Raw genomic sequence first — 25,532 nt, forward strand, 5'->3', positions numbered from 1 at the left:
TTGTCAGTGGATGTCCCGGCCAACTTAATGGATATGCTATTTAACGTCTATCACTTGTTTGATGAGAAGACTGATTTAGCCCTTGAGACCTTCAAGTAGGGACGGGCTACAGTTCAATCCTGTAGTTGGCCTTCCCGGCTAGTCAGTTTCATTGGAAATGCTGCAAGTTTTAGTTACTCCTATGGGAATGCCCTTTCTTCAGTGCGAGGTATCCCAACTGGAACAGCTGCTTAACCAGTTTCTATATAGCGCAGAGCTCAATACCTCACTCCGGCAAGGTGCTACCTTCTTCATCATCTTTCTGCTCTTCTATTCCACCTGCAAAATCATTCTAGCTCACTCCCAATGGTGAAAGGGAGGGTGTTTTGCCATCTGTCGAATTGGTGGTTCTTCAAGACTGTCAACTGGGTCCTGTATTTAGTGGAGCATGGCTGTTCTATATTTTTAGGAGCCCCCGCCCCCCCCCCACCCTCCTCCTGTTGCCCCTTCGGCAACTTTGTTGGATGATGTTCACGTTGATTCTGCTGGACCGAGGGGCCGTGGACCTGGTTCTGGAGCATGAGTGGGTGCTTCAACCATTTCCTTCTGATCCCCAAGGGTGATTTTTGAACCTTTGGGCCTCGAGGATGCTGTCCTTTGCACAGGTTCAGTTGGCTCTGGAGATGGGATGCTGGATGATGTCCCTAAGCTTGCAGGATGTGTATTTTTACTTACCGATCCTGCAGTCACACAGGGAAAACCTGTTTTTTGTGGTAGGCTCTTCCCACTACCAATCCGCAGTACTCTCATATTCCCATATGGGTTGACATCAGCACCGCGGGTCTTCAACATGGTGATGGTGGTAGTTGTGGCACATGTTCACAAGATGGTGATATACGTATACTCATATCGCAAAGACTGGCTGCTGATGGCAGACTCTCCACAACTAGTGTCAGCCCACATGAGTTCCACAGCATTAGTGCTCTTCAGCTAGGTGTTTTTCCATAACCCTACCCAGGCCTCACCTGGAACCCTCCAGTGGTTAACCTCCTTTTCATCACAAGAGAACTCAACATCTCTCTGGGCTTTTCCACCTTTCTAGATAATTCAGGATATGATTCTACTGTTTTGACAGTAATATTTTTCCAGCATTGAGAGCTGCTTTTTTGGCATCCAGGCTTCCTCTATCCTGTGGGTCATTGATGCTCTTGGGCATATGTGGTCCTTTAGTGGTCTCTTCATTTTTAGTAGGCTTAAGATTGGGACTGACTTTCCAAGAATATCCAGATTTCCCTTGGGCCAGCAAAATTACTGTGGTGATCAGTGATCTGGAACCTCACGAGTTTGAGACCCTTCTGTGATTGTTACTGATATCTCCTTTCCGGATGTGGTGTACATCTGAAGACTTAATTCAAAGGACTTTGGTCTCCAGCGGAGCACTTGTCATGTCAGCCTGCTTGAACTGAGAGTGTTTTGCCTGGAGTTTGTACTCCATTACACTATTCCTGCATTCCTCCAAATCTTTGCTGTTGAGGAAATTGTCTCATGACCATACGCAGATGATCTTGACCATGCTGCATACTCAGACTTGCTTTGCTTTTTCCTATGACAAATCTTCCATTTCATATGCCGATCTTCAATCCCAGCCTTCAGGGTCTCCACCTTCATGCCTGGAGATTAAGCAAGGCAAGCTGAGTTCTTTCAATTTACCTTCGATGGGGATGGTTGTCATCTTACCTGTGCAATTACCATCTAACTAATCTCTTTACTCTGAGCATTGATCAGGTTTGTATCTTGGTGTGATATGGAGGAAGTTGATCTTGAAGCGCACCGTTCATCTGGTTTGCACCGTTCATCTGGTTTGCACCGTTCATCTGGTTTGCACCGTTCATTTGGTTTGCACCGTTCATTTGGTTTGCTGTTTGTGCTTTCCTTAGCTCAGCAACACCTTAAGTGGGCACAGTTATTGGTTATTATGGGGTATTTTTCAGCCTGGTCACCCTTTCATTGTTTACCTGACTAGCCGATTGTCATGAAGTTTCTTAAAGGGTTGACCTACATGTTGCCTTCTTCACCATTCATAATGTTATCAGTGGAACCTAAACTTGGTACTCATTTCCATTTATGGGTTCTCCATTCGAGCAGATGTATAGCTTCCCCTTTAGACGGTTGACTATAAAAGCAGAGCTTATAATTGCTATCACCTCTGCATGTTAGTGAGCTGCAGTCTGTCTGTCCTTCCTTTACATTTATATTCCCAAATAAGCTGGTTCGCAGGACAAGGTCTTTGTTCCTTCTGAAGCTCATCAATCCATTTCAGGTGGAGCAGTTGATCACTCTACATTCATTATCAACACCTTCCCATCTCAGAGGAATAGGTAAAGCTCCATTTGTTAGGCCCTCACAGGGCTCTCAGCTTTTATGTGGATAGGGCTCAGGAATATTGGATTGGTAATTAGTTCATCAGCTTTGGTTATGCTGGAATCAAAAGAGGGCTCTTTACAGATGGATTGTGTTGTGCATTCAGATCTGTAATGCGCTTGCCCATAAGGAGGCTCCTGAGGGCATCACAAGTCATTCCACCATGACAGAGTCCACTTTCTGGAGCTGTCCACTAGTGATCCGTCCTGAACATATGTTGGGTTGCTACATGGGCTTTGGTTCATACCTTCACCAGGCATTGCTTCCTCGACTCCGTAATCTGCTGGGGTGCCACTGTGCCAGATCTGTTGTGCAAGACCTTTTGGGTTGACTGGTCCTCAGATCCATGATGCGGGGTACATTGTTGGGTAACAGTTCAAAAGGTGCGGTATCTGCTGGTTGAACTGTTGGAAGCACTGCAGGTATTCAGAGTATCCACCAGAAAGAACTTTTCCCATCTGGGGCTGCACTTCATATAGCACTTTGTTATGTACTTACATTTTTCCTAATCCTTATCTACCCTTTCTCACCATGCATTGCCTCTTCCAATGCCTTCCTCCCACAGCACCTTCTCATGGCTACCTTTCTTTGTTATTTTCTATGAGCGGCATGCTTGTGGAGCATACTGCTTTTGAATGTTGTGCAGTTTTATATTTTAATGTTAAATGTATTTTATTGTTTGCCACCTGCAATAATGCTACATACAGTGGCGGTTGGCGTGTAAGAAGGGTAGTGAGGCGGGAGGGAAAAAAGAAGTTATTAACAAATGAAAAAAGAAAATAAAAATACACTTCCCTTCGATCCTGCCGCACATGGTGGAACCACGAAGCTGTGACCAATCCTGGCGCTGCTTTCGTGCAGCATGAAAGCAGCGCCAGGATTGGAATGAGCGAGCTCTCTCGCCGCTCCCGAGGGCACTGGAGCCCTATGCGGTCTCTGGCAAAGCTGTGTTAAGACAGCTGGGTTAGAAAAGTTCAAACTGCCCATGTCTGGCTGGCCGTCGCAAGAGGGCCAGCCAAAAAGCTGTGCAGTTTAAACCTATGTACCCTGCCTATCACTGCTTTCTGCTGCTGCCAGAGTGGTAGCTGCAGAAACCATAAAGCCCTGCCCCCTCCGCACTGACGCTCGGCTCAGGAACGGGTTTGGAAAAATAAAATAGTAATACCATTAAGTTTATTACCATTTTATTTCTCCATTTTGGGGGGATAAGGGGCAGTTTGTTTAGTGGGGCTAAGCTCCTCCGCCTTAACGGGGGAGCCATCCTTGGACAGATAGAGTGCTTTGTATGATGTGCTGTGATATGAAATGTCTACTTCTTCCGGAAGTAGGCCAGCACTATATTGGAACCTGGGGTTAGATAACTTGCGTTCTCCTGTCTTCAAGGTTTATAGTTTTATGTTTAATTTTCTGACCTCTTTAGTGGACTGAAATCAGCTGATGGTGAGTTGATACGGGTTTGAATACTGTGCGTCGAACAATACTGCTTCATGGCCCATTTTCATTTTCTGTATGTTACGCGAGAAGCAGCATTTCCTGAATGCTAGTCTGTGGTAAAATTAAACACCTTTTAATGGTGCAGAAAATATTCTAATTGTGTTCTACTGGCAGACACTGGGTGCAACAATGAGAAGCATTTTATGTTGGGGAAAGGACTGTCTGGCTGATCTCCAACTGACTGCCTAAGCGAGCCCCACTCTGACAGGAAAAGGAATGGTGGCATGCTTTGCACATGTGATCTTAAAAACAAGCATTTACAATGCAATGGTCTCTGCATTGTTAAAGTTAGAGCTATTGGCATTGCTCATGACATTATTTTTGTTTGTTTTTGTTTTTAAAACATTTTAAAGAAACGGCATTGTTATTTACAATGTCAATAGCTTAATCTCTCTCAAATGCGAGACCTATTGCATTTGCACCCAGACACAGAGCCACACACACAAAGCCACCCACACACACACAGCCACCCACACAGAGCCACCTACACAGAGCTATTCACATAGAGCAACCCACACATAAATAGAGCCACCCACACAGAGCCACCTACACACACAGTTACCCACACAGACAGAGCCACCCACGCATAGAGCCACCTACAAATAAAGCCACACACATATATATATATATATATATAGAGCCTCCCACACACACACAGAGCCACATACACGCAGCCACACACACACACACACACACATACAGAACCACACACACACACACATAGATCTAGACACATACATATTGATCTTGGGAGCCAAAGCAGAAGTGGCACCCACTTAGCCTCCAGTTGTAAGAAGTATTTTAGTGAGTAGTATTTATTGATAGTAGAAGTTAGTGAGAAGAGAGTAGTATAGTGTGGGTAGTAAAAAAACATTTTATAACTAGAAGATATAAAGCAATTAAACATTAAATAGACTTACCGGAAACTTGCCGCAGCCTGACCGACAGTATAATCCCTTCTCCAATGTTAGAAAAGATGGCAGTCTCGCTGATTCGACCAAAAAAAAAACAAAAAAAAACTAACCATATATTCGACACAGCCAAAAACACAGATTTAGTAAAAAATAATTTTTAAGACATAAGTAACATAAGTAAAAAATAAAAGGAACTACAAAAAGAAAGACAAAATAACTAACCTTAACACGCTGCAACAGGATCACGAGACGGAATGGGGTAACCAGCAACCACGCAACCAGCAGCATACATACCGGGCAAAGCACTCCAAGCACGACGCTGCAAGGAGACGACACGGGCCGGGGTAGACCTGAAAAAGAAACACAAAAAGACATTAGATTAGAAAGAAAGACAACATGGCTTACCTAAGACCCGCAAACAGCATCATACATACCGGGCAAAGAACTCCTTGCACGACGCTGCACGGAGACGATACGGGCCGGGGTAGACCTGAAAAACAAACAGAAAAATGCATTAGATGAGAAACATAGACAAGATGGCTTACCTGAGACACGCAACCAGCAGCATACATACCGGGCAAAACACTCCTTGCACGACGCAGCACGGAGACGACACGGGCCGGGGTAGACCTGAAAAAGAAACACATAAAAACAGATAAGAAAGACAAAATGGCTTACCAAAGACCCGCAAACAGCATCATACATACCGGGCAAACCACTCCATGCACGACGCTGCACGGAGATGACACGGGCCGGGGTAGACCTGAAAAACAAACAGAAAAATGCATTAGATGAGACACGTAGACAAGATGGCTTATCTGAGACATGCAACCAGCTGCATACATACCGGGCAAAGCACTCCTTGCATGACACTGCACGACACGGGCCGGGGTAGACCTGAAAAAGAAACACAAAAAAACGTTAGATGAGAAAGAAAGACAAGATGCCTTACCTGGCCGGAGTAGACCTCAAAAACAAACACCCAAAATTAGCAAACAAGAAATGTGAATAAACAAAGATAGCTTACCTTAGATGTTCGGAAATCGCTCTGTACATCCCAGCAAGAGACACGAATAAACACGAGAACGTCCCTGTAAAAAAAAAAAAAAAAATCACGCCTACCAGTGTAAAAGGGACGGGGCTTAAAAAAGAGAAAGAAGCGAAACAACACAACCCCGAATCCGAAAAAGACGGGGCTTGAATTGACAGACAAAGCTCTTCTCCAATGGCTGACCAGCATTTAAGAGGCCTGGCAATGGAGAAGAGGGGCGGGTTCAAGCCCCACTACTGGAAAACATAAAATCTTGCCAGCGAGACTGCTCAAGCACAGCCTTCGCTAGCCGAGACCTAACAAAAAGCCTGCAAGGGCTTAAGGCTAAAAACGTGACTGAGCTGTAGCCTGCCTTGCTGTGTTTTTCGTATTTTTGATTGAAATAAATCTCAGGATATTGCTTAGACAATAATATCCACGTAATGATGAGAGAGAATTTTAGTACAGTAGATTACAACGAGGGGTTAGATTAAAAAGGCGGCCCTGCAACCTTGCCAAACTTTCTACTGTCTATGCCTGCCTTTCAATATAAGGCCTCTGTTTCAGAGATAACCTGCCTTGCACCATCATGTTTGGTGATCTCTTTGAAGAGGAGGATGACTTTTCATTCCTGTCAAATGACAGAGGCACAAAAGGAAAAAGAACCCGTCCCCGGCCCTCCGAGCTCATGGAACCCCGTGGACCGACCAAGCTCAGCGGCATCAGAAATCAAGGCGGGACCTGCTACCTCAACTCCCTGCTGCAGACCCTACTATTCACTCCTGAGTTCAGAGGTGAGTTATGCTTCATTCTGTGAGATGTTCAGTCTCTTGCATGATGTGCCAGAAACTAAGGGATTTCCCTCTGGGAGTCAGTAAGATTTGAGTTGTAGTTTCATCATCACAGATTGCTGCTCTGTTAGTTTATCTTTTTTTGGAACTTGGTCCAACCTTTTGGGGATTTGCATGTGATATGAAGACCTCATGATGGGTTCAGCCTCCTAAGATGTTTGTTCATTCAACTTGAACAAATTGCTGGGCAACAGGAATGGGAGCAGTGTAGGATAGTGGAATTCACTTGTTTAATAAATATGTTACCCTTTCCCACTAGTCCGCTAAATCGGCACTATTAGAAAAAAAATGTTTTTCTTATGTAGTGCATATGGAAGTCCAACCACTGTTCAGCAGTCACACATTTACCCTGCTTACGGCACCTCAGCTTGATAAGATTGAGATTCTTTGTGTTCGATGAGACTGTTTCGAGGATAGTGGTGCACTAAATAAGTTAATGCACAAAACAGAACTTTTATTAAGAGTACAAATATGAGCAGTCACCATTCAGCTTCAGAGCTCCAAACTAGCCGAACCGTGTGCGACTGTTGCCTCTTTTTTTTCCCTGAATGAGCTATCTTTGAAGCTGGTTGCTGTAGAAATGGCTGCAGGTAAAAGCTTGTTTTTCAAATTTGCGGCCAGGAAGTTGGGTGTCCCTTGGTAAGTATTTACATTTCAATGCAAATGTGATTTTTTTTTTTTTAGGGTCAAAGAAAACCTTGATAAAGGTTGCATGAAGGGGTGTACATTGAACCGTATCAGCCTGGGAAGGTTAATTCAACTTGCCATAACTTTTATTTGTTGGACGGAGTAGAAACGTCCTTTTTAAGTTCTTTAAGCTCACACATGCTACCTCTTCCCTTTTCTGTCTACATAACAGGTTTTTCACTCTGATGAGAATGGACTTTGGTCTCCCACTATTCTTGCTTTTTTCAGCCCCCTCCCCCCTTCCTATTTGATTAATGAAATCGGTTCATTGCCCTGAGTCTATGTAGCCTGTCAGACTACTTTGGCTTTGTGTTACCTTTCACTGTCCTGCAGAACTAACAAGAAGGGGGCAGAGTGGAATGGAGTTTTATTCGGGGGTTGGGATGAGAATTCTCCATGCTTCTTATTACAAAAAGTGAGTGCCGAGGACGTAACCCGAAACGGTACCCAAACTAATCCCTGAAATTGTACCAAATGACTGACGCACTGTCATAAGATTGTCAATCTCATGTAGGACCGTCCTTTTCCCGTGTAACCTTAGCGGCTGTCCTTTGAATAAAAGCTGTGCCGTGGTTTAGGGGTTTGCTGCCTTGCCTATCTGAAACGTCCACATTGTGAATACATTGTTATCCCCTGCTGACATCCAGAAGTTCTATGCAGAATGACAAATGCATGTCTTCTGGGTGCTCTGAAATGTAGAGTTCTGGTTAGAAATTATGATATAGAAGAGAAAACTAAGGTAATATATGCATCATGTAACTGGATGTTTTTCTCAAATAATACCACACGTTTATTATATCCCAGACTTTGTGGTACTATGGTGCTGTGCAACATGGATAAGTGGCTGTTTTACCTGAAGACTGCACACTCTGCAGAAAGATAGACCCTTTTCAGAGGCTGACAGAATTATCAATTGAATCCCTGTCATTGTGGTGCCTAAACTGTTACGAAATCTTCAGATTTCCCATAGCCTAGTTCACGTGTGCCCCAGCCAGTGGTTACCTTTCACCCCAGACTGCCATCCAGACGAGGATCAGAGTTAATCATCTTGGACATATTTTCTCCTATCATTGCAGAGGCTCTGTTTTCACTTGGCCCTGAAGATCTGGGATCATTAGAGAAGAAAGACGATCCTCATGCAAAGGTGCGTTTATTTTTAAACATGTCTTTCCCTGTCTTTAGAGTCAAAGGTTTCAAGTGAGACGATCGTACAAAAGCACTCTTGTCATCCGGTATGATCTCCTGGAAAAGTAGAATACTAGCATGTGTGGCCTTTTCTTGCTTCCCAGAAGCAGTGTAAAATTGCATTACTGGGAAATCTTCTCTTTGGGTGCTTTTGTTTACCACTAGTGTCCAATATTCACATTACTAATGTACTCTTATTTGATAGCAAAGTTACTCTTTCTGTTTTAGGTCGGAGTTGACCGTGCATCTGCCTCATTCAGCTATTGGCTTGAGGCTTTGGCAGTCACATTTTAGATCAGCTCAGAGGTGTATTTCTCTGACGTACATGCAGGTGGCTGTTTTTAGTGTCACCCTGCCTTCTATGGATTGTTGTGGGGTTATTTTACATCTAAAACATCACATTTCTGTCATTTATTTATTTATCTCATACATGCATTGCATAGAGAAATTGTATTTTCTTTTATATTGATTGATTAAAAGCCTGACCCTAACATGGGCTTCTAATTACCGTCCGTTTATCACAAAAGGAGGCCTTATTGGAGGCAGACAGTCCTCCTGTGGTAAATCATAAGCCATTAGGTGAGCAAGATATGCACATTAGTGTATGGTTACCTGAACAAATGTCAGTGAAGCAAGACAGAACGAGGACTTTAATGAATGGCCTCTGGCTATCCGGAGCCTTTATAGTCCTATATTTGTTTCTATGTGAATCAAAGGTCAGATAACAAGATAGCCTTTCTTATCTTCCATATTTAAGGCTTCATTGCTATCCAATCCTCATTTCAAATAGTGGTAATTGCAGGATTATAATAAGTTTCATTATAGTCCTGTGTATATTGCTCTGTGAACAGCATAGAAGCAACCAGACAACTATAGCAAAACAGACTATAATGAAGATGTTATAACAGATCTGTTTGTTTCTGTGTTTTTCACAGAAGGGAACTTTTTTAACACAGTTTTACAGATTTTCTATAAGCAGTGTACAATTCACATTAATAGTATGTGACTTGGCCAGCATTCAGAAGTACAATACACAATCGAAGATATCATGTGACGAGAGATGGGGTGACCCCCCCCCATGAAGAGAGTGACAAATAGTAAAGTAGCAGCATATCCATTGTAGTTATACTGTGAAAGGGATGCAGGTAACGGGGCATCTGTGACCGAGAAAGAAAATCAGTATAGTTTAACTCAGTTCGAAAAGAAACCATGAAACTGATCAACCTGCTAGATACGGTGTGTCAAGGTTTACTAGTTTGAGGTTATTCGGGCTAAGGCTAAGGCGAAGTCTCTGCCACATCCCTTCCATACCAGCGGCTGGTTGAGATCTTGCAATGGATGTAGGATGGCATCCTATGCTTCTGCAGACTCTGGTCCTTGATGGTTGTCTTGCTTCCCACTGCAATATAACTCTTTCGCATTATGCAAACTTAATCAATTCCATTCATCACATCAGAGGCCCAAAAGGCAGAAAGCCATAGTTTTTAGGATGTGTCAACCATCAGCTTGGGATATGAAATCTGTTATAGCGTCCCAATGAGGGAAGGATAATCCAACACTATGTTAAAAGAAGTGCACCCCACTGTACCACACAGCTGGCAGGATGCATGTGCTGCAGGAAACATGATGTTGATCCTCTTGGGGGTAATGTAGACCTGATGTAGGAAATCATACCTATGAGGTTAAATCTGGCATTCCTCAAGGTTAGTGGATTGGAGTTCAGAATGGCATCCCAAATTTGTCAGAAATCGGAGTGTCCATATTCTCCAGTGATTGTCTAGCTCTTGCAGGTCACCCTTGGCCTGTTGTAGCAATGCACTACATAGCAATAAAATTGCCTGATTCCTCCAGGCTATCGTGCAAATAGCACGGAAACCATGGTACAACAGCGGTTCGTACACACCAGTCTTACAGCTGGCTTGAATCTTGGCCCTAGTGGCTCCCTAGAGCAAGAAGTCATGAGGAGGAAGCTCACACTTATCAACTAGGTGTTGAAGGTCCCTAAGCGTGCTGTTCTCAAAGGGCGCACTCATTAAGCTCAGGCCCTCTCTTCTACTCTCGCAGATTTCCCCTAGTCTGCCCATGGGTGCAAAATGGGTTAGGCAGTGATCAAAAGCTCACGAGCAAGGCTCAGCTGAATTACTCTTTCTCAAGCATACCGAAGATTAGTAAGCAGTATCGCGTCCGCAGGATTCTGCGGCTTCCAAGATAGGTATAGTATGAGCTGGAGCCTGCACGGGAATCCTAAAGTCCCCCACCCAAGGAGTGCCCCATCGTGTTTTCCTCCATCTTGACCCCGCACAAGTTGTGTGGCCAAGTGATCTAGTTCATATTCTGGGACTCAGACCCTCCCTTTGCGTCGGAAAGCCGGAGTTTAACCAGGGCGCTCCTATGTCATTTTAAGCCCCAAGTAAGTTCAGAAGTAACTCATCTGTTTAGTGAAAGATGGCCCTAGGTACCCTAATGAGGAGGGTAGCGAAAAAAGTATAGAAGTCATGGGAGGAGCACCATTTTTCCGCACACTGTGTGGCTCATTACAGACAATGACAATGTGAGCCAGAAGGAGATGAAAGGGTCGCCCTGATATTGCCCTCAAGTAACTGGGCTTCGGACCAAAAAATCTGTACCCCCAGGGTCCGAAAGTGCTTTACTCCCAGCAAGATTAATTCCCCAGTTCTGGAGGCCTAGTATCTGTGCTCAGAGCGTGTAAGGAATAGGCTTTAGTTTACTCAAGTTCAAATGTTGGCATGATATCTGACCGAAGTGGGAAAGCGCCCTCTACGTCTGATCATTCTCTAGTGAGATATATCAACATATCATCCGCATGCAATAAGATCTAGAGCAGAAGCTCCCTTAAATATGGTCGAGCCACCCCTGACCTTTAGTAGTCAGGGTGAACCCGATGATAAAGCACGAAACCAATAGGGTATGTGAGGGCTAAATAACAAAAAGGAATTGCCTCCTTTCCGCACTCAGCGGTGTACGCCACGTAAGGTTTAGTTTATTTTTAGTTCTTGAGCTTAATGGGTCTGGATACCTTATGGTAATTAATTGGTACGCCTACCCCATAATTCGTTCACATCTCCGCTAATCCAGACACCTAAATATCAGACTGGTTCTTCAGGCCATTTCGGTCAGAATTTGTGACTAAAGGCTCCATAGTTGATATGAGCAGGAATATCACAGATTTGCACTATTTAATGGCGATTCTAGCATAGCCTCCAAACGGGTAATATCCCTGTTGACAGGCGCAAGGTTAGTTGCTGGGTCGATGATATATAAGGTGACATCGTCTGCATACATGGATACTAGGATTCTTCGGGGAGTGAATGCCAGTCCCTGATGAGAGTGGTGCTTCCACAACCTTGCCACCAGTGGTTCCATAGCGATAGAAAATAGGATGGGTGGCAAAGGGCATCCCTACTGGGTGTCCCTCGACACCACAAAAGAAGTGACTGCCCTGTTCACCCACAAGCGGGCCAATGGTTGCATGTATGGTAGTTTGATCAGGCTTAAGAAGTTAGTGTTGAAGTCTACGCGAGCTAGAAGATCAAAAAGGAAGGGCTACTCCAAGGATTCAAATGCCTTAGTGGCGTCAAGCAATACTGCTACTACGTCTATCTGGGGATGGAGAAGGGAAAAGAATGTGTGCAGGTTGTGAGCTGTAGATCAATTGGGGACTAACCTGGATTTTTCTGGGTGGGCGATATGCGGCAGGAGAGGTAGAAGGTGGGAAGTGATCAATTTGGCCAAGATCTTATTGTCCACATTGATCATGGATAAGGGCCCTCACACAACCTTTGGGAGACTATAGTGCAACCAAAACACTGTAGCCAGGCATGCTTCTGTCAGGCAGGACTACCACCACCAATATTACACCACCAGTAATACCACCATGGCCACCAATACTACGCCACCATCTCAAAATCAATAACACTAGCCGTGCACCTCAAATACATTACCACTAGCAACCCACACCAACAGCACCATCAATACCAGACCGCCAACACGACTACCACCACCACTAGACTTCAGCATTGACAAAGAACCATAGAAGGGGATTTAATGTGCTGTTGTATGAAAACATAATTTCTTCATACCAGTGGGTGCATGTATTGTGACATTAAATCAAGGTCCCTATGGGCTTTGCCAGTTCTCCTCTTTGCAGGTAGCAAGGAGGAGGACGCCTCAAGACTTCTTCTGAGACTTGGAGGGTGTATTATTAGCAGGTATGTTAATGGACAAGGTACAAAAAACATACCTACAACCTCCGTCCCTCAAAATTTAGTATTTTGTGAGGCCAAAATAAGATGCTAATTGTTGCTATAGTGCCAACATGCTGTACATTTGTCATAAAGCCTGCCCTAACGCCAGCGTCCAGGAATTTGCAAAAAAATACAGATTGCATGGGACTCTGTATTCAACTCTGGTCCTGGTCCTCACCTACCTTTGTTTTTCACATCGGAACTCAGTGAGCTAGAATCTCAACAGATGCGTTTCCAGTTCCCCAGGCAAAAATAAAAATCCACCCGAACATCAACTGTCTTAAAACCCATCACTTGTCAAAAGAGCCCTACCTAGTGAGGTCACTAATGCGCCCTTGAGGACCCGGTGATGAAGACTGTAGGGTTGGTCATAAGTGCCCTGTTAGAGAGACAACTCAAAAGTAACTGGAGTCTCTCAACTAGTTAATTTACAACTGACAGGGTTGCATTTGTGATTGGACACATTTAGTAGTGGATCAACATCCCTTGGGAGATCCCATTGGTGTCTCAAAGATGTCTTGTGGCTCAGTTATCCACCACAGAAGGTACATCCTCTGAAGTCAGTGATGACACCGCTTTAAATGGGAAGTGGTCTTGTAGGGTTGAGACCATACATAGTCCATCTCTGGAACTGTTAGGGCTAAATAAAGGATGATTCATATGGTTCTGGTTTCAGAAGAGGATTTCCTCCAGCCAACAGAACAGGGCTCCATGCTAGTGGTTTGAAGGCTTACTCTCTCCTAGTCTTTGTTCATTTATGTTGATGGTGGCTTGGAGAAGGTGACGCCACACCTACTTTTGCTACATCAGGAAATGATGCAGCTCCTTGATACGAATCAAATTATACCCTTCTGATCTTGCTTCTCCTGAGGAGCTTCTTTTTCTGAAAACTCAGTCCACTGCAACGTCCTCAGTTCAGATCTTCTAGTCAGGTGTGCCTTGTCCAAATATACTTTAATCGGGGCTACTAACGTGTAGTCCAGGTCCTTGTGCAGGTTGCGTCTCCTTTTCTCAGCAGGGAATCCACAGAGACCTCTCAGACTTGGGCCCCATCTACAAAGTGGCAGTAGAAACACAGCAGTGGTTCTACTCCAGCCCTGTAGTCTTAGCCCAATCTTAGTCCATTATTGTGCACACCGCCTATGTGGTCAGACAACCAATAATGAAACAAGCACTTGTTAGTACTTGTACTGTTCTGTTGGTCAAAACGGCAAGGTAAAGCCAACCAGAGGGTGGCCTAATTCAGAAGCTGAAGCACTCTTCTAATCAGGGTATTGGATCAGATTTCATGTACTTCAGAGCCAAGAGTTCCCCGTTTTGAGTTTGGACTAGTATTGGGTGATTTGTGGAATAAACTCAGCATAGCCCCGCATCTGATGCCGTTGCCATGGGAGTTCAAAGCAAATGATGGACGGAGCACTGAAACTTTTCAGACAATCACCCCCAGTCACAGATCTGGGTTGAATCCATCATCATTCTTTAGCTCACTTCGTCACCTCAGTTCAGACCCAGCTATATGCAAATCAGTCTTGACCCTGTGCCTCATGGGAACAGTCCAGCCCGAACTGCCAAGCCAGGTCTTCCCTGAACCGGAAACAAGCATCCTGGGACCGGTTTCTGGGTAACACCCTTCATCAGCCAGGCTAGCTTGAAACCAGTGGCAAAGTGAGCAAGGGACCCACGTCTGGGCATACCCTGCAAACTTAGGGCGAACAAAGCAAACACAAGGAGATGATGGACGGAGTGCCATGGGAGTTGACACTGGAAACTGAATGGGCGAGTTTCTCTCAGGTGTGAAGAGATTATCCCTGGGTAAAGGAACTGATGATCATCCATTAGGTTTTATATATTTACTATGTGTTTCTTACAGAGAGACTAGAAAGGGGATATGTAGAAGTTGGCATGTCCAGGAAGCATGTCTAGGCAGTCTTCTCGTTTTAGCCACACTGCTTTGTGCAGTATGCTCCCAGGGATCCAATAAAATGCTGAGCCTTTGGTAGTACAAGCCCAACCAATTCACAGCCCTGTGCTATGGCAGTAATAGATCTTCCAAGCATGAACAGTAAATGTATGTGCTCAGGGCTTTTTTATGCGAACTTCCATGCCTAAGGCCATTGGGTATTATCTGGCAGCCACAACTTACTACTACATCCTTTTCATTCTTGCAGGTGTGATGCCTGCAGTCAGGAGAGGAACACAGCATTCCCTTCAGGAGAAACATACAGAGGAACTTGTGTAGATTGAATAGGGAATCATGAGTTTTCTAATGCTCCCTCTGAATTTAACACATAATTCCTAACTCCTATGGGTCTCGACACAAACATTCCCCATTGACTGGAGATTCACAACACATTTTTTTTAACCAGCAGAAATGTGCGAGTCTCTAAAAATTTCAGTTTGAGGCTCAGTTTGAGGCTCACGGTTTCAACCAACCTAGTTATTTCTCCCTCAGTACTGGCAGCCTCCTATCGGCTCTGTCCCAGGGTTGTCATGTTGTTTTTGTGTGCAATGCAGCAAGTTCTTTTCTTTCTAATTTGTCTTCTTTTTTCCTTTTTTTTCCTTCTAGGTGCGCATCATCCCATTGCAGTTACAGCGGCTGTTCGCCGAACTCCTGCTTGTGAATCAGCAGGCTGCTTCCACCACGGCCCTAACTGACAGCTTTGGGTGGGGTGACAGTGAGGTAAGTGCAAGCTTATCTTAGAGAAAGAGCAAATGTAGCTAAAGTAGAGTGTGCAGTTGTAGTTTTTTGGAGGGCTTACCCTAGAGGGCAGAGTTCTATGTGAACAGGTAATAATTTTGAAATGTAACTTTCAGTTGAAAAACTTAAGTGAAATATTCTTGTATGTCATAAAAGATTTAGATGATGACATAGATGTCAAAATGTGTTAAAAAGGCAGTTGACTTTCATTCTAACCTCTTTCCCATATTGCCTCCAACCCTCCGCCATCCAGCGATACCTGTCCTTTTCTTAACAATCCTCTCTCAAGCTCTGATTGTGCCCGGAGCATAAAACGAATCTGCCTCACACATTTGCCCTGATCAGTCCTAATTGATTAGTTTGTGACCAAATGCATTGAGCCTGTTCTGCCTATGTTAAACTGTCATGCTGAAGTGTGCTTCAAAGCCGGCGCAAGGAGTTTTCTGCCATAATAACTGGGAGGGGGGGGGAGTGAGGTTGGGGTGGCTAGTCCTAGTGGTATGAGCAAAACCTCCTTCAAAAAATTGTAAAATTGATCCAGTAATATAGATATGCTCTACCTCAGTGACTTTTTTTTACAATGCAGTGCAAAGTTATATTCTCTTATTTCTATTAGTTCGTCATGAATCTATAGTGGCAGTACAACCTGAGCAGGGCTGGTTGTGGGTTGCTTGCCAGAGGAGTTGGAGTTTTTCAGGTTCATCCTTATACTTCTTTTATAGTGCTGTTTCACATTTACTTTTTAATCAAAAATAGCTTTCTGGCGGAGCGTGCCCAAGATGGCGGTTAGATAGGATGTGTTTCTTGGTCCCTCCGTCCTCGCCGCTGCCCAGTCTTCCTGCTAGCCCCTCAGCTTGGTCGCGGTGAGGGGCTGAAACTGCGGAGCTGCTGTGGTCGATGGTGCCCCCCCCTGGCTGCAGCAAACCTGAAATAGAGCCGTAATCCCAGGCAGAGATGGTGCGGCCTGGGCTTGTGGCCGCGAAGCCTTCGTGGGCGGAGACCCCCATGAAGTGGAGTTTCTGAGACAGCTGCACTGCCACGCCCAGCTGCGCATCAACAGGCTGGTGCGGTCGGGCCGGGGGCTCCTGCTGGTATTCCTTGGCTCGGCATCCGGCAAATTAATAAGGCCCCCGACTATAAAGGTGAGGCGGAGCAGACTGGGCCAAGGCTGCCCAGAGGGCTGGTACAGCCTTCCGAGGGGGATGGCCCGGCGCGGAGCCGGGGGACTGTGCGGCCTGGATAGGCCACTGCTGGTCCTGCAGGGGTGGACTCCCAGGAATGTCGGGCCCTGGTGTTTGCTGCGCTGCCGACCGGGCCAATAGGTCGACGGAGGCTTGAGTGGAGGAGCAGTGAAACTTCATCCTCGTTGCACCAGCGGGACGCGTGAAGTGATCTGGCACGATGAGCGGAGGCGGACTCTTTGCATTGGCAGGGGGCCTGAGTTGCTGTGTTTGTTTTGGAAGGAGCCATCATCCTACCTGGTTGGCTGAATATCCTTGTTTGACTTGAGGGCCACCCACTGGACTGGGGGAGGTCTTGCCTCCTGGGGCTCGAAGGCTTCGTATGAGGAGGTGAGCTGCAGAGGCCCTGGAGAAGAGGTGAGGCTCTGGGGGAGCCCGCCCTTGACCTGCAGTGACTGGCATTGCTATGCGGGAGGGCCTTTGAGTGTGTTTAAGGTGTGGGCATCTGCATGCGGCCCGGACTGTGGAGGTAAAAGGGCCCGTGGTGTGCACCAGCGACTGGGGAGGAGACTCACCGGATCACAAGTTGCACTGGAGGCCTCTTGAAAGGGGGGCTTCGCCCAGGTCTGGATTTACGAGGGGCCCAGCAGCAGGCTGACGGATGGGTACCTGCTCCCCTGATGAGCAGAAAGTGAGTGGTAAGAAAAGTGGAAGGTGTAGTTTCGGGGAGCCTGCCCAGAGACCCTTGCTTTCTACATATAGGCTCTGCTTTGGACGGTCATTTGGCATCCGCAAGTGCTAAGAAAGGGGGCACCCTCAAGGACATGTTGGCGTAGTCCGCAGGTCCCCTGGCTGGGAAAGCCCAGAAAGCGCCCAGTAGAGCAGCCCCCTGGACATGGAGGAGCTAGAGACCCTGGTCACGGGACCATACATGGAGACCCTGTTTTCCTCACTATGAGATGAACTCCTGGCAGTCAAGGGGAATCTAGCGTGTGAATTACAGGTGGTTCGGAAGGAGGTGACAGATATTGGTGAGAGAGTGGATGCCTTGGAAAACCACAAGACCTCCCACGATGAAGCAATAGAGCAATTGCAACAGGAAGTAATCCGTCTCTTGGATCAGCAGGTAGACCTACAGGTTCATGCGGAGGATCTTGAAAACCTCTCTAGGCAGAACAATATTCGTATCTGGGTGCCCCAGCGGAAGCAAAAGGGGAAGATATTGAAGCCTATGTGTCTGCACTGTTCGCACATATCCTCGGGGATACACCAGCCTCCATAATTTGCTTGGGCAGGACCCACACAGTGGGCCGCCAGGGTCCCGGGGAGACACGGTCTACAGACATTCCGACCTGCATGCATAACTTCTCCCAAAAGGAATGAATCCTGCGTGTGGCCCAAGAATCGCTTCCTGTACAGTTCCACAGGCATACCCTGCACTTGCTACAGGATCTCGCAACCACCACCCTTCAGAAGCAGCAGGAATCCCACCCGCTTACATCCTTCCTCAGGGACGAGAAGGTTTCCTACTCCTGGGGGACATCCTTTCAGGCTCATATTCCGCTGACAGGACCAACTTTATCAATTCCACTCCCTGGCTGCAGCGTGTGAGCTCTTGCAGATTGAGGAGCAGGAGGAGTCGAAGTTGGGGACAGTGTCTTGATGGCGCAGAGCTTACAGGCACCTGAGCTGGAGGCGACTCTCTGCCGGATGTGGAGGGGCCAGGCCGGACTACGCCATGATTGCTCTAGAGAGAAAGGCCCTGCTGGAAAAGCTCACTGAGGGTTCTGTTACTAGAGACCCCGCCTGAGCATGTTGCAGCTTGAATTCGGGGGGGCTTTGCTGGGGGTTTGGGGCGGCTGGGGTTGGATTGGGCCATGTGGGGTTTTGAGGAGATGGCCACAGACCTCTACTGTACTTTCACTGCTGGACCGAGGTTGGATTCTTTAGTCCCTTCCTCCTTCCAGAGAGATTGGTTGATTTCAGTTTTTGTTGGGGTGTTTTTTCAGGGGTGCCCACCATGAGGTCTTCGTCACTACAGACGTTTTACGCAGAGGGCGAATGGGTCATTTCTATGGCCAGATGGGCAGGGGATCCTTATGCGTCCGAGATACAGGTCCCCCACGTAAGTAACTTCTAGAATGGCATCTTCACTGAACGTACAGAGGGTCCTGACCCTCAATGTTAAAGGGCTCAATAATCCAGTTAAGGGACGGGCTATCTGTTCTTACCTATAACATACTCACGCTGACATTTTGCTTGCTGCAGGAGACTTATTTTCTGGCAAGCGATTGGCATAGGCTAAAGTCCAGGGGTTTCCCCCAACAATTCCTCTCTTCCCTAGCACGTAAGGCAGCTAGTTTAGCGTTATTATGGTCGTGCTCTTTTTGAGGGCGAGTGAGGTTCAAAATAGCAGAAATCAAAGGCTGCGTTCTGGTGTATCGCATTCATTTCGGATCACATTCCTTTCGGATCACATTCCTTGCTAATACGATCCATGTACGCTCCCAATGAGGGAACAGAACAGTTCTTACGGAGGACGGTAGCGGACACCCTAACGACACAAGACCGGTGGGTGGCCCTTGGAGAGGACCTGGAGGCGAAGGGGGGGGGGCGGATGTGAGGGGGGATTAATCTGGGTTTTCGCAATGAGATGGACGGTTCGGCCCAGAGATTAGAGGAGGGGGGGGGGGCCGGGAGCTATTACCGCAGGGGGCCTCTGGCTACAGGAGATGGGACTGAGGGATCTCTGGCGGGATAAACATCCATTAATACGCGATTACACCTGCTATTCCCATGCACATAAATCATATGCCCGACTGGATCACTTCTTGGGTTCCCGAGAGGTGCAGATGGCGACCACCTCGGTGGAGATAGAGCCGTGTTCACTGCGCCATTCTGCTAGACCTTTCTCTCCAGCGCGGCGACGTTACTACCTGTTATTGACGGCTGCGTGAGAACCCTCCAGCGTCTGCCAGAAGTAGTTGGGTAAATAAAGAAGGCAATCTGGGACTATCTTGAGGTCAACGATACCCCTGACACCCCGGTCTTGATTGTATGGGATGCAATGAAAGTGGTTGTATGTGGGGAATTTATCGCCATCTCCACGGCTGATAATAAATTAACACGGGATCAGCGCGCCCAATTACAGTAGCAGGTGCAGGAGTTGGAGCGCATTCATCATCGCACGGGGGCTCCTTGAATGTGGCGTCAACTGGAGTCTGTCAGGAAACAGCTAGCAGGGCTAGACCAAGATAGCGCAGAATTCTCCATTCTACGTCTCAAACACTCCTTATATGTAGGGGGGAATAAACGTGGGAGGCTGTTTGTGGATAAACTCAAGTTCCAACATCAGGCCCCTGCGGTTGATGCCTCATTGATGGAAGAGGGGACCCTTGTTAGGGGGTATGGGCTTGTAGTGGCGCGGTTTGGGTCTTTCTGTACGGACCTTTACTCGGTGCAGGATCTTCCCCCTCTCAAATACCTACTTATTTGGGAGTATCCAGAGTGACTCACCTAACAGAAGAGCAGGTAGCGGGTTTGGATAGCTCGATAAGGATAGAGGAGGTCATATCCGCGATGGATATGTTGCGTTACAACGCATGCCATTACATCGCATGCTGTTGAATGCCAAACTTTACCCCAACTTTCTGTCAGAGGGGGGGGGGCGCTGGAAGTTGGAATAGATTAATTTTCTATTCTAACTCCAGTGTGTGCAACAGTAGGGAAGGTGTTGGAGTTAAATCCAACACCTTCTACCCACTGCTGCACACCGTTTTCGTTGCAACGGCATGCGATGTAACTGCATGCATTGTAACGGTTGTGTTGTAAAGGCTGATTCCCATCCGCGTTATCGAGGCAGAGACTCCTTAAGACACCTGGCCCAGACGGTTTCCCTGCGGCTTTCTATAAAGTCTTCTACTCGTCCATAGCTCCACTCCTCACTAGAGTATTTAATTCAGTTATGTGTTCGGCCACACTTAAACCCCTCAATGACGGAGGCTTCCATAGTAGTCCTAGCGAAACCAGGCAATGACAAGAAACAGTGTGGGTCCTATCGACCGATTTCCCTCTTAAAAGTTGATGCAAAACTGTTAACGGGAGTATTAGCGGCCCTCCTCGCAACTTTAATGCCAGGGTTAGTGGGCCCCGACCAGGCGTGTTTTGTTTCTCCAATAGACACTGTGCTGACAACACTAAACCGATTTTACATCTCATAGACAAAGCCACTTGTTCCCGGCGAGAGGTCATGCTGTTCTCTATAGACGCAGAGAATGCTTTAGATCGTGTTCACTGGCCCTACTTAGCCAAGACGCAGGCGCACTTCGGCTTAGGGGTATGGTTCCGGGCCTGGGTTCTTGGTGGTTTTGCGGTACCGAAGGCCTCCATCAAGGTCAATGCTAGAAACTCTGTGCAATTTCCCATACGTCCTGGTACGTGGCAGCGGTGGCCCTTGTCCCCCTTACTATTCATGATCTATATAGAGCAGTTTGCCCAAAGGGTTAATGATAATCCGAATATCACAGGAGTGTGTTTTGGGGATGAGGAGCATCTCATCACACTATATGCTGACAATGTTATTGTCTCTCTGGACAACCCTAGAGAGGCACTCCCTAGCTTCCTTGAGGAGGTGCGACACTTCGGGCGGCGGCGGGATTTCATATAAACCTTGCTGAATCACAAGCCATAGATCTCACTGTCTCACCTACCACATGGGATTACTTGACCCAGCATCACTCAATCCAGTGGGCTTTGGGATCTATCTCCTACCTGGGTATCCAACTGGCCCGACTATCGCTGATGTCATGACCCTTAATTATTGCAACTTGACCAGGAGGATGAAACCCGACTTGGCTTGTTGGCAACTATACCCCATTTCATGGTTGGGACGGGTCAGCGCTCTTAAGATGACGATCTTACCCAGGATCTTATACATTTTCCAGAAACTCCCCCCTACAGCTCCAGAGAAGGAAGTTTCAGACCCTACAGGACGCCCTACAGCGCTTTGTGTGGGCGGGTAGGCGATCGCGCATGAAGTACGAGTGCAGTTGGCGTCCAATGGAGGAGGGTGGTCTGGGGGGGGGGGGGAGCGGGTGGTCTCTTGCCTATTACGTTATTTTCAGGCTTTGCAACTCTGGTATTCGGTGCAGTGCACTTGCTTGGGTCAGAAAAGGTGTGGTTATTTATGGACATAGCGCTGGTGGGAACAGCTTTGTGGAAGGTTCTGTTTCTGGCCCTCACTCACCATCTAGTGAATCTTTATTTGTCTTTGATCACCGCGTCTACCCTATAGGCTTGGGATAGTGTGGTGACTCGAAGGGGCTGCATGTCGTTTTCCTCCCCCCTGACTCCGGTGGTGGGGAACGGAGACTTCACTCCAGGGCTAGACGGCACTTTGTTCAGCACTTGGCAATGGGCGGGATGCCGATCCATAAGCCGCTTATTTGATGCAAAGTGTCCCATCCTGTTTGAAGCCTTGCGTGCTGAGTGGTACCGGTACACACAGATTAGACATTGGCTGATGCAGCCGGTGACAAGAGAGGCAGCACAACGGCAATTGGCAAAATTTGAGAGGTGGCTTCTGAGCAAGGACTTGGATAGGTGCCTTATTACTGAATTGTATCAGATGCTGTTGGGTGGAGAGTCTGGGGCAAAGTCCCAGGCGCAACTCCAATGGGAACTGGAACTTGGCAGACAACTGTACCCCGGGGGAAACAACCATCACAATGACATTTTTACAACGCAAATACCATCACAATGCATGTCATTACAACGCATATGCCTTTACCACGAATTTCATTGTAAAGGCATGAATGGTAAAGGCATATGTGTTTTACATGGAAGTATAAGGTAAGTATAAAGGGTGGGTGTAGGTTTTGGGGTGCCAAGGGTAATTTTAGGATTTAGGGTGGGTATGGGGTTTGGGGTGCCAAGGATAATTTTAGGGTTCAGGGTGGTGTTGGAGTGGTAAGGGTAATTTTAAGTTTTAGGCTGGGGAAGGGTTTTGGGGTGCCAAGGGTAATTTTAGAGTTCAGGGTGGGAATGGGTTTTGGGGTGCCAAATAAAATTTTAGGGTTCAGTGTGGGTATGGGTTTTGGGATGCCAAAGGTAATTTTAGGGTTCATGGTGGCTATGGGTTTTGGGGTGCCAAAGGTAATTATAGGGTTCAGGGCGGGTATGGGTTTTGTGGTGCCCAGGGTAATTTTAGGGTTCAGGGTGGGTATGGGTTTTGGGGTGCCAAGGGTAATTATAGAGTTAAGGGGGTATGGGTTTTGGGGTGCCAAGGGTAATTGTAGGGTTTTAGGGGATATTAATATATATTTACCGTAACCACTTTTATCAAGTGTTTGTCTTTACCAAGCATGCCTTTTTGTTGTAATGGCATGCGTGGTAAAGGCATATGCGTGGTAAAAGTTTGCGTTGTAATGGCAGGTTGTTGTAAAAGTATTCGCGTAGTAATACTGGCATTGTAATAGCACGCGTGGTATTAGTACGTGTTGTAACGTCCCATATTTGTACCCAGTTCTTTACATAGAGAGGGAATCCAGCACGTAGTGATAGGTGCTGGAGGCATTGTGACTCCCGTGGAAGGTTGGTGCATATCTTGTGTGAATGCGCTATGCTTATGAGTTCTGGAATGACGTCCTATCTGACAACGACACTCACTTCAATAGCCAACTGCCCAGATTTCCCTCATACTCTGCTGGGACTCCCCAACCTGCTCACATACCCACTTAAATCCCATAGGGGTCGACATATAGCTCTGGCATTTGGAGCAGTGCTCCAATCCATCTTAGCCCATTGGGGCATAGACAAAGTGCTGTCCCGTCAGAATTGGCTGCACTGGGTTTAGCACCTCCTGGTAATGTAGAGGGTTTCCTCAATTCTTACGCAACAAGGGGACTCGTACCGAGAGGTCTGGCAACTGTTTATCGCGCTCCTCTGCCAAGAATTCACGGATTTGACTTGCCCCAGATATTTGAGATTGCTCCGCTTGACTGCTTCGCTGGAATAAACTCCCCTGATGATCCGTTTATATAGTCAGCTTCTAAAATATGACATTTCTAATAGTTTGGGACCGGATGGGCACCAGGGGGTGGGAGGATGTTTGGGGTGGAGGGAGTTTATTGAAAACGTTGCTAATGATTCAGATGAAGTTGTACCTTGGCAATGTCACTGAGTATTCTTGCTTTTTTGCTTCTTAATGCAACAATAGAAACAAATTGAGCATACAAATAGCTTTTTCTCAAATAGTCTTAGAAAAGTGCCCAGTCCAGACTGGAACAGCTACCGCTGGGTGGGCTTCATTTATGTGGTGGACTGCAGGAACTAGTTATTCCAATGCATATGCAATGGCACTGGTATAGGAGAGAAAAGAGGGAGTTGATTGGACTGGCATCATATTTAGGCCACTAAGAGATGTACAGTCTGCTCTCCGAAGAATCAGCCCAGAATCATCTCTGAAGGAAGGCGAGCACTGGTGCATTTTATGAATGGATTGAACATTATTGAAGGAATGCGAGCACTGGTGCATTTTATGAATGGATTGAACATTAATGAGAAAGGCTCGGATTTCAAGTGATTGAACACAGTGTCTGTGTGCCCTCTTTGCTTGTAGTACAGAAAGATGTATGTATACTAAGTGCTGGATGTTTTAGATTATCCACTTGTCCTTTCCAGAGTTCTGGCATTCAGGCACTCGTAGCAGCACAGATGTTTAAATATCTGCACACACACGTGCCTAGTTACTCACTCAAATATATTATGTAGCTAGAAAACAGTCTGTAGTGTAGAAGATAATATATTACAAGGTGTGGTAAAAATGTGTATGTAGTCACAACTACAAGCCCTGCCTGATGAATACTGTTTCACTCACAGTTCCACTTAGCTAATTTCTTGTAGTATTAAACACACCTTTTTAAACTAGGTTGGATGTTAGCGAGTGGGAGAGGTTTGAGGGCTGAATCGATCTAATGAGCCACATTTGATGATTTTTCCAACTTTCTACGTGCCTTTTTTTTCCACTCTATCTATTTTGAATGCAAAGAATCTAGACTGCCAAAAACAAAGTGTAATTTGTTGTGGATTAAGGAGCCTCCTTCAATTTGAAGCAGCATATGAAGATGATGTATAGCATACACATGCATTTATATCTGCACTCCTAAGAAGGGATGGTTTTAGTTTGTGGTATTAGAATTGCAGTTCCTCAGGAAGGCATGATGTTTTACTCACTAGGGAGAATGGCAATTGGTAAGTTTACAGTTTATTTTTTTCATCGTACACCCTTGTTCTCCTATGCACTGACATCAACTGGTGGACATTACTTAAGAGCAGCTTTTCCACAAATAATAACAATTTATGTTATCACCGTAATTTATTTTTATTGGGGCGGTTCCAAAATCTCACATCAAATCTTAACTTGTCCCCACACCATTCACCAGGAAACCAGGCAGCATGATGTGCAGGAGCTGAACCGTATACTTTTCTGTGCTCTAGAGAGCTCTCTAGTGTGCACCTCCGGTCACGACCTCATCAATCGGCTATATCATGGCATCGTGGTAAACAAAATTGTGTGCAAGGAGTGTGGCAATATTAGTGAGAGACAGGTAAATATGGTTCTACACATTATTTGTGTCTTATTTTTCCCTTGTCTGCCCCTGTCTTGTACTAGTTAGCTCTCTCACTTTTGCTAACGTCTCTGCTCTTCTGAATATACCTCTATTGACCGTCGCCCCTTTGACCTGTGTTCTGCTTTTTGCTGATAAGTCCTTGTTGATGTCTGTCCATCATTGTTGTGCATCATCCGTTTTTCATGGTAGCATCTCCT

General features: G+C 46.3%; 1 protein-coding gene across 1 annotated transcript in view; it reads left to right on the top strand.

Annotated features, from left to right (window-relative positions):
- Positions 1 to 25,532, top strand: part of USP40 (ubiquitin specific peptidase 40) — a 667,009-nt gene that overhangs the window by 71,142 nt on the left and 570,335 nt on the right. Inside the window, exons 3-6 of the mRNA XM_085646205.1 lie at positions 6,406 to 6,632; positions 8,453 to 8,520; positions 15,393 to 15,506; positions 25,147 to 25,311. Coding sequence (XP_085502331.1) covers positions 6,428 to 6,632; positions 8,453 to 8,520; positions 15,393 to 15,506; positions 25,147 to 25,311 — 552 coding nt within the window. The 5' untranslated portion in view covers positions 6,406 to 6,427. The remainder of the gene's footprint in view (positions 1 to 6,405; positions 6,633 to 8,452; positions 8,521 to 15,392; positions 15,507 to 25,146; positions 25,312 to 25,532) is intronic.

The sequence above is a fragment of the Triturus cristatus genome, chromosome 3_1, assembly GCF_964204655.1.
Source record: "Triturus cristatus chromosome 3_1, aTriCri1.1, whole genome shotgun sequence".
Lineage (NCBI taxonomy): Eukaryota > Metazoa > Chordata > Amphibia > Caudata > Salamandridae > Triturus > Triturus cristatus.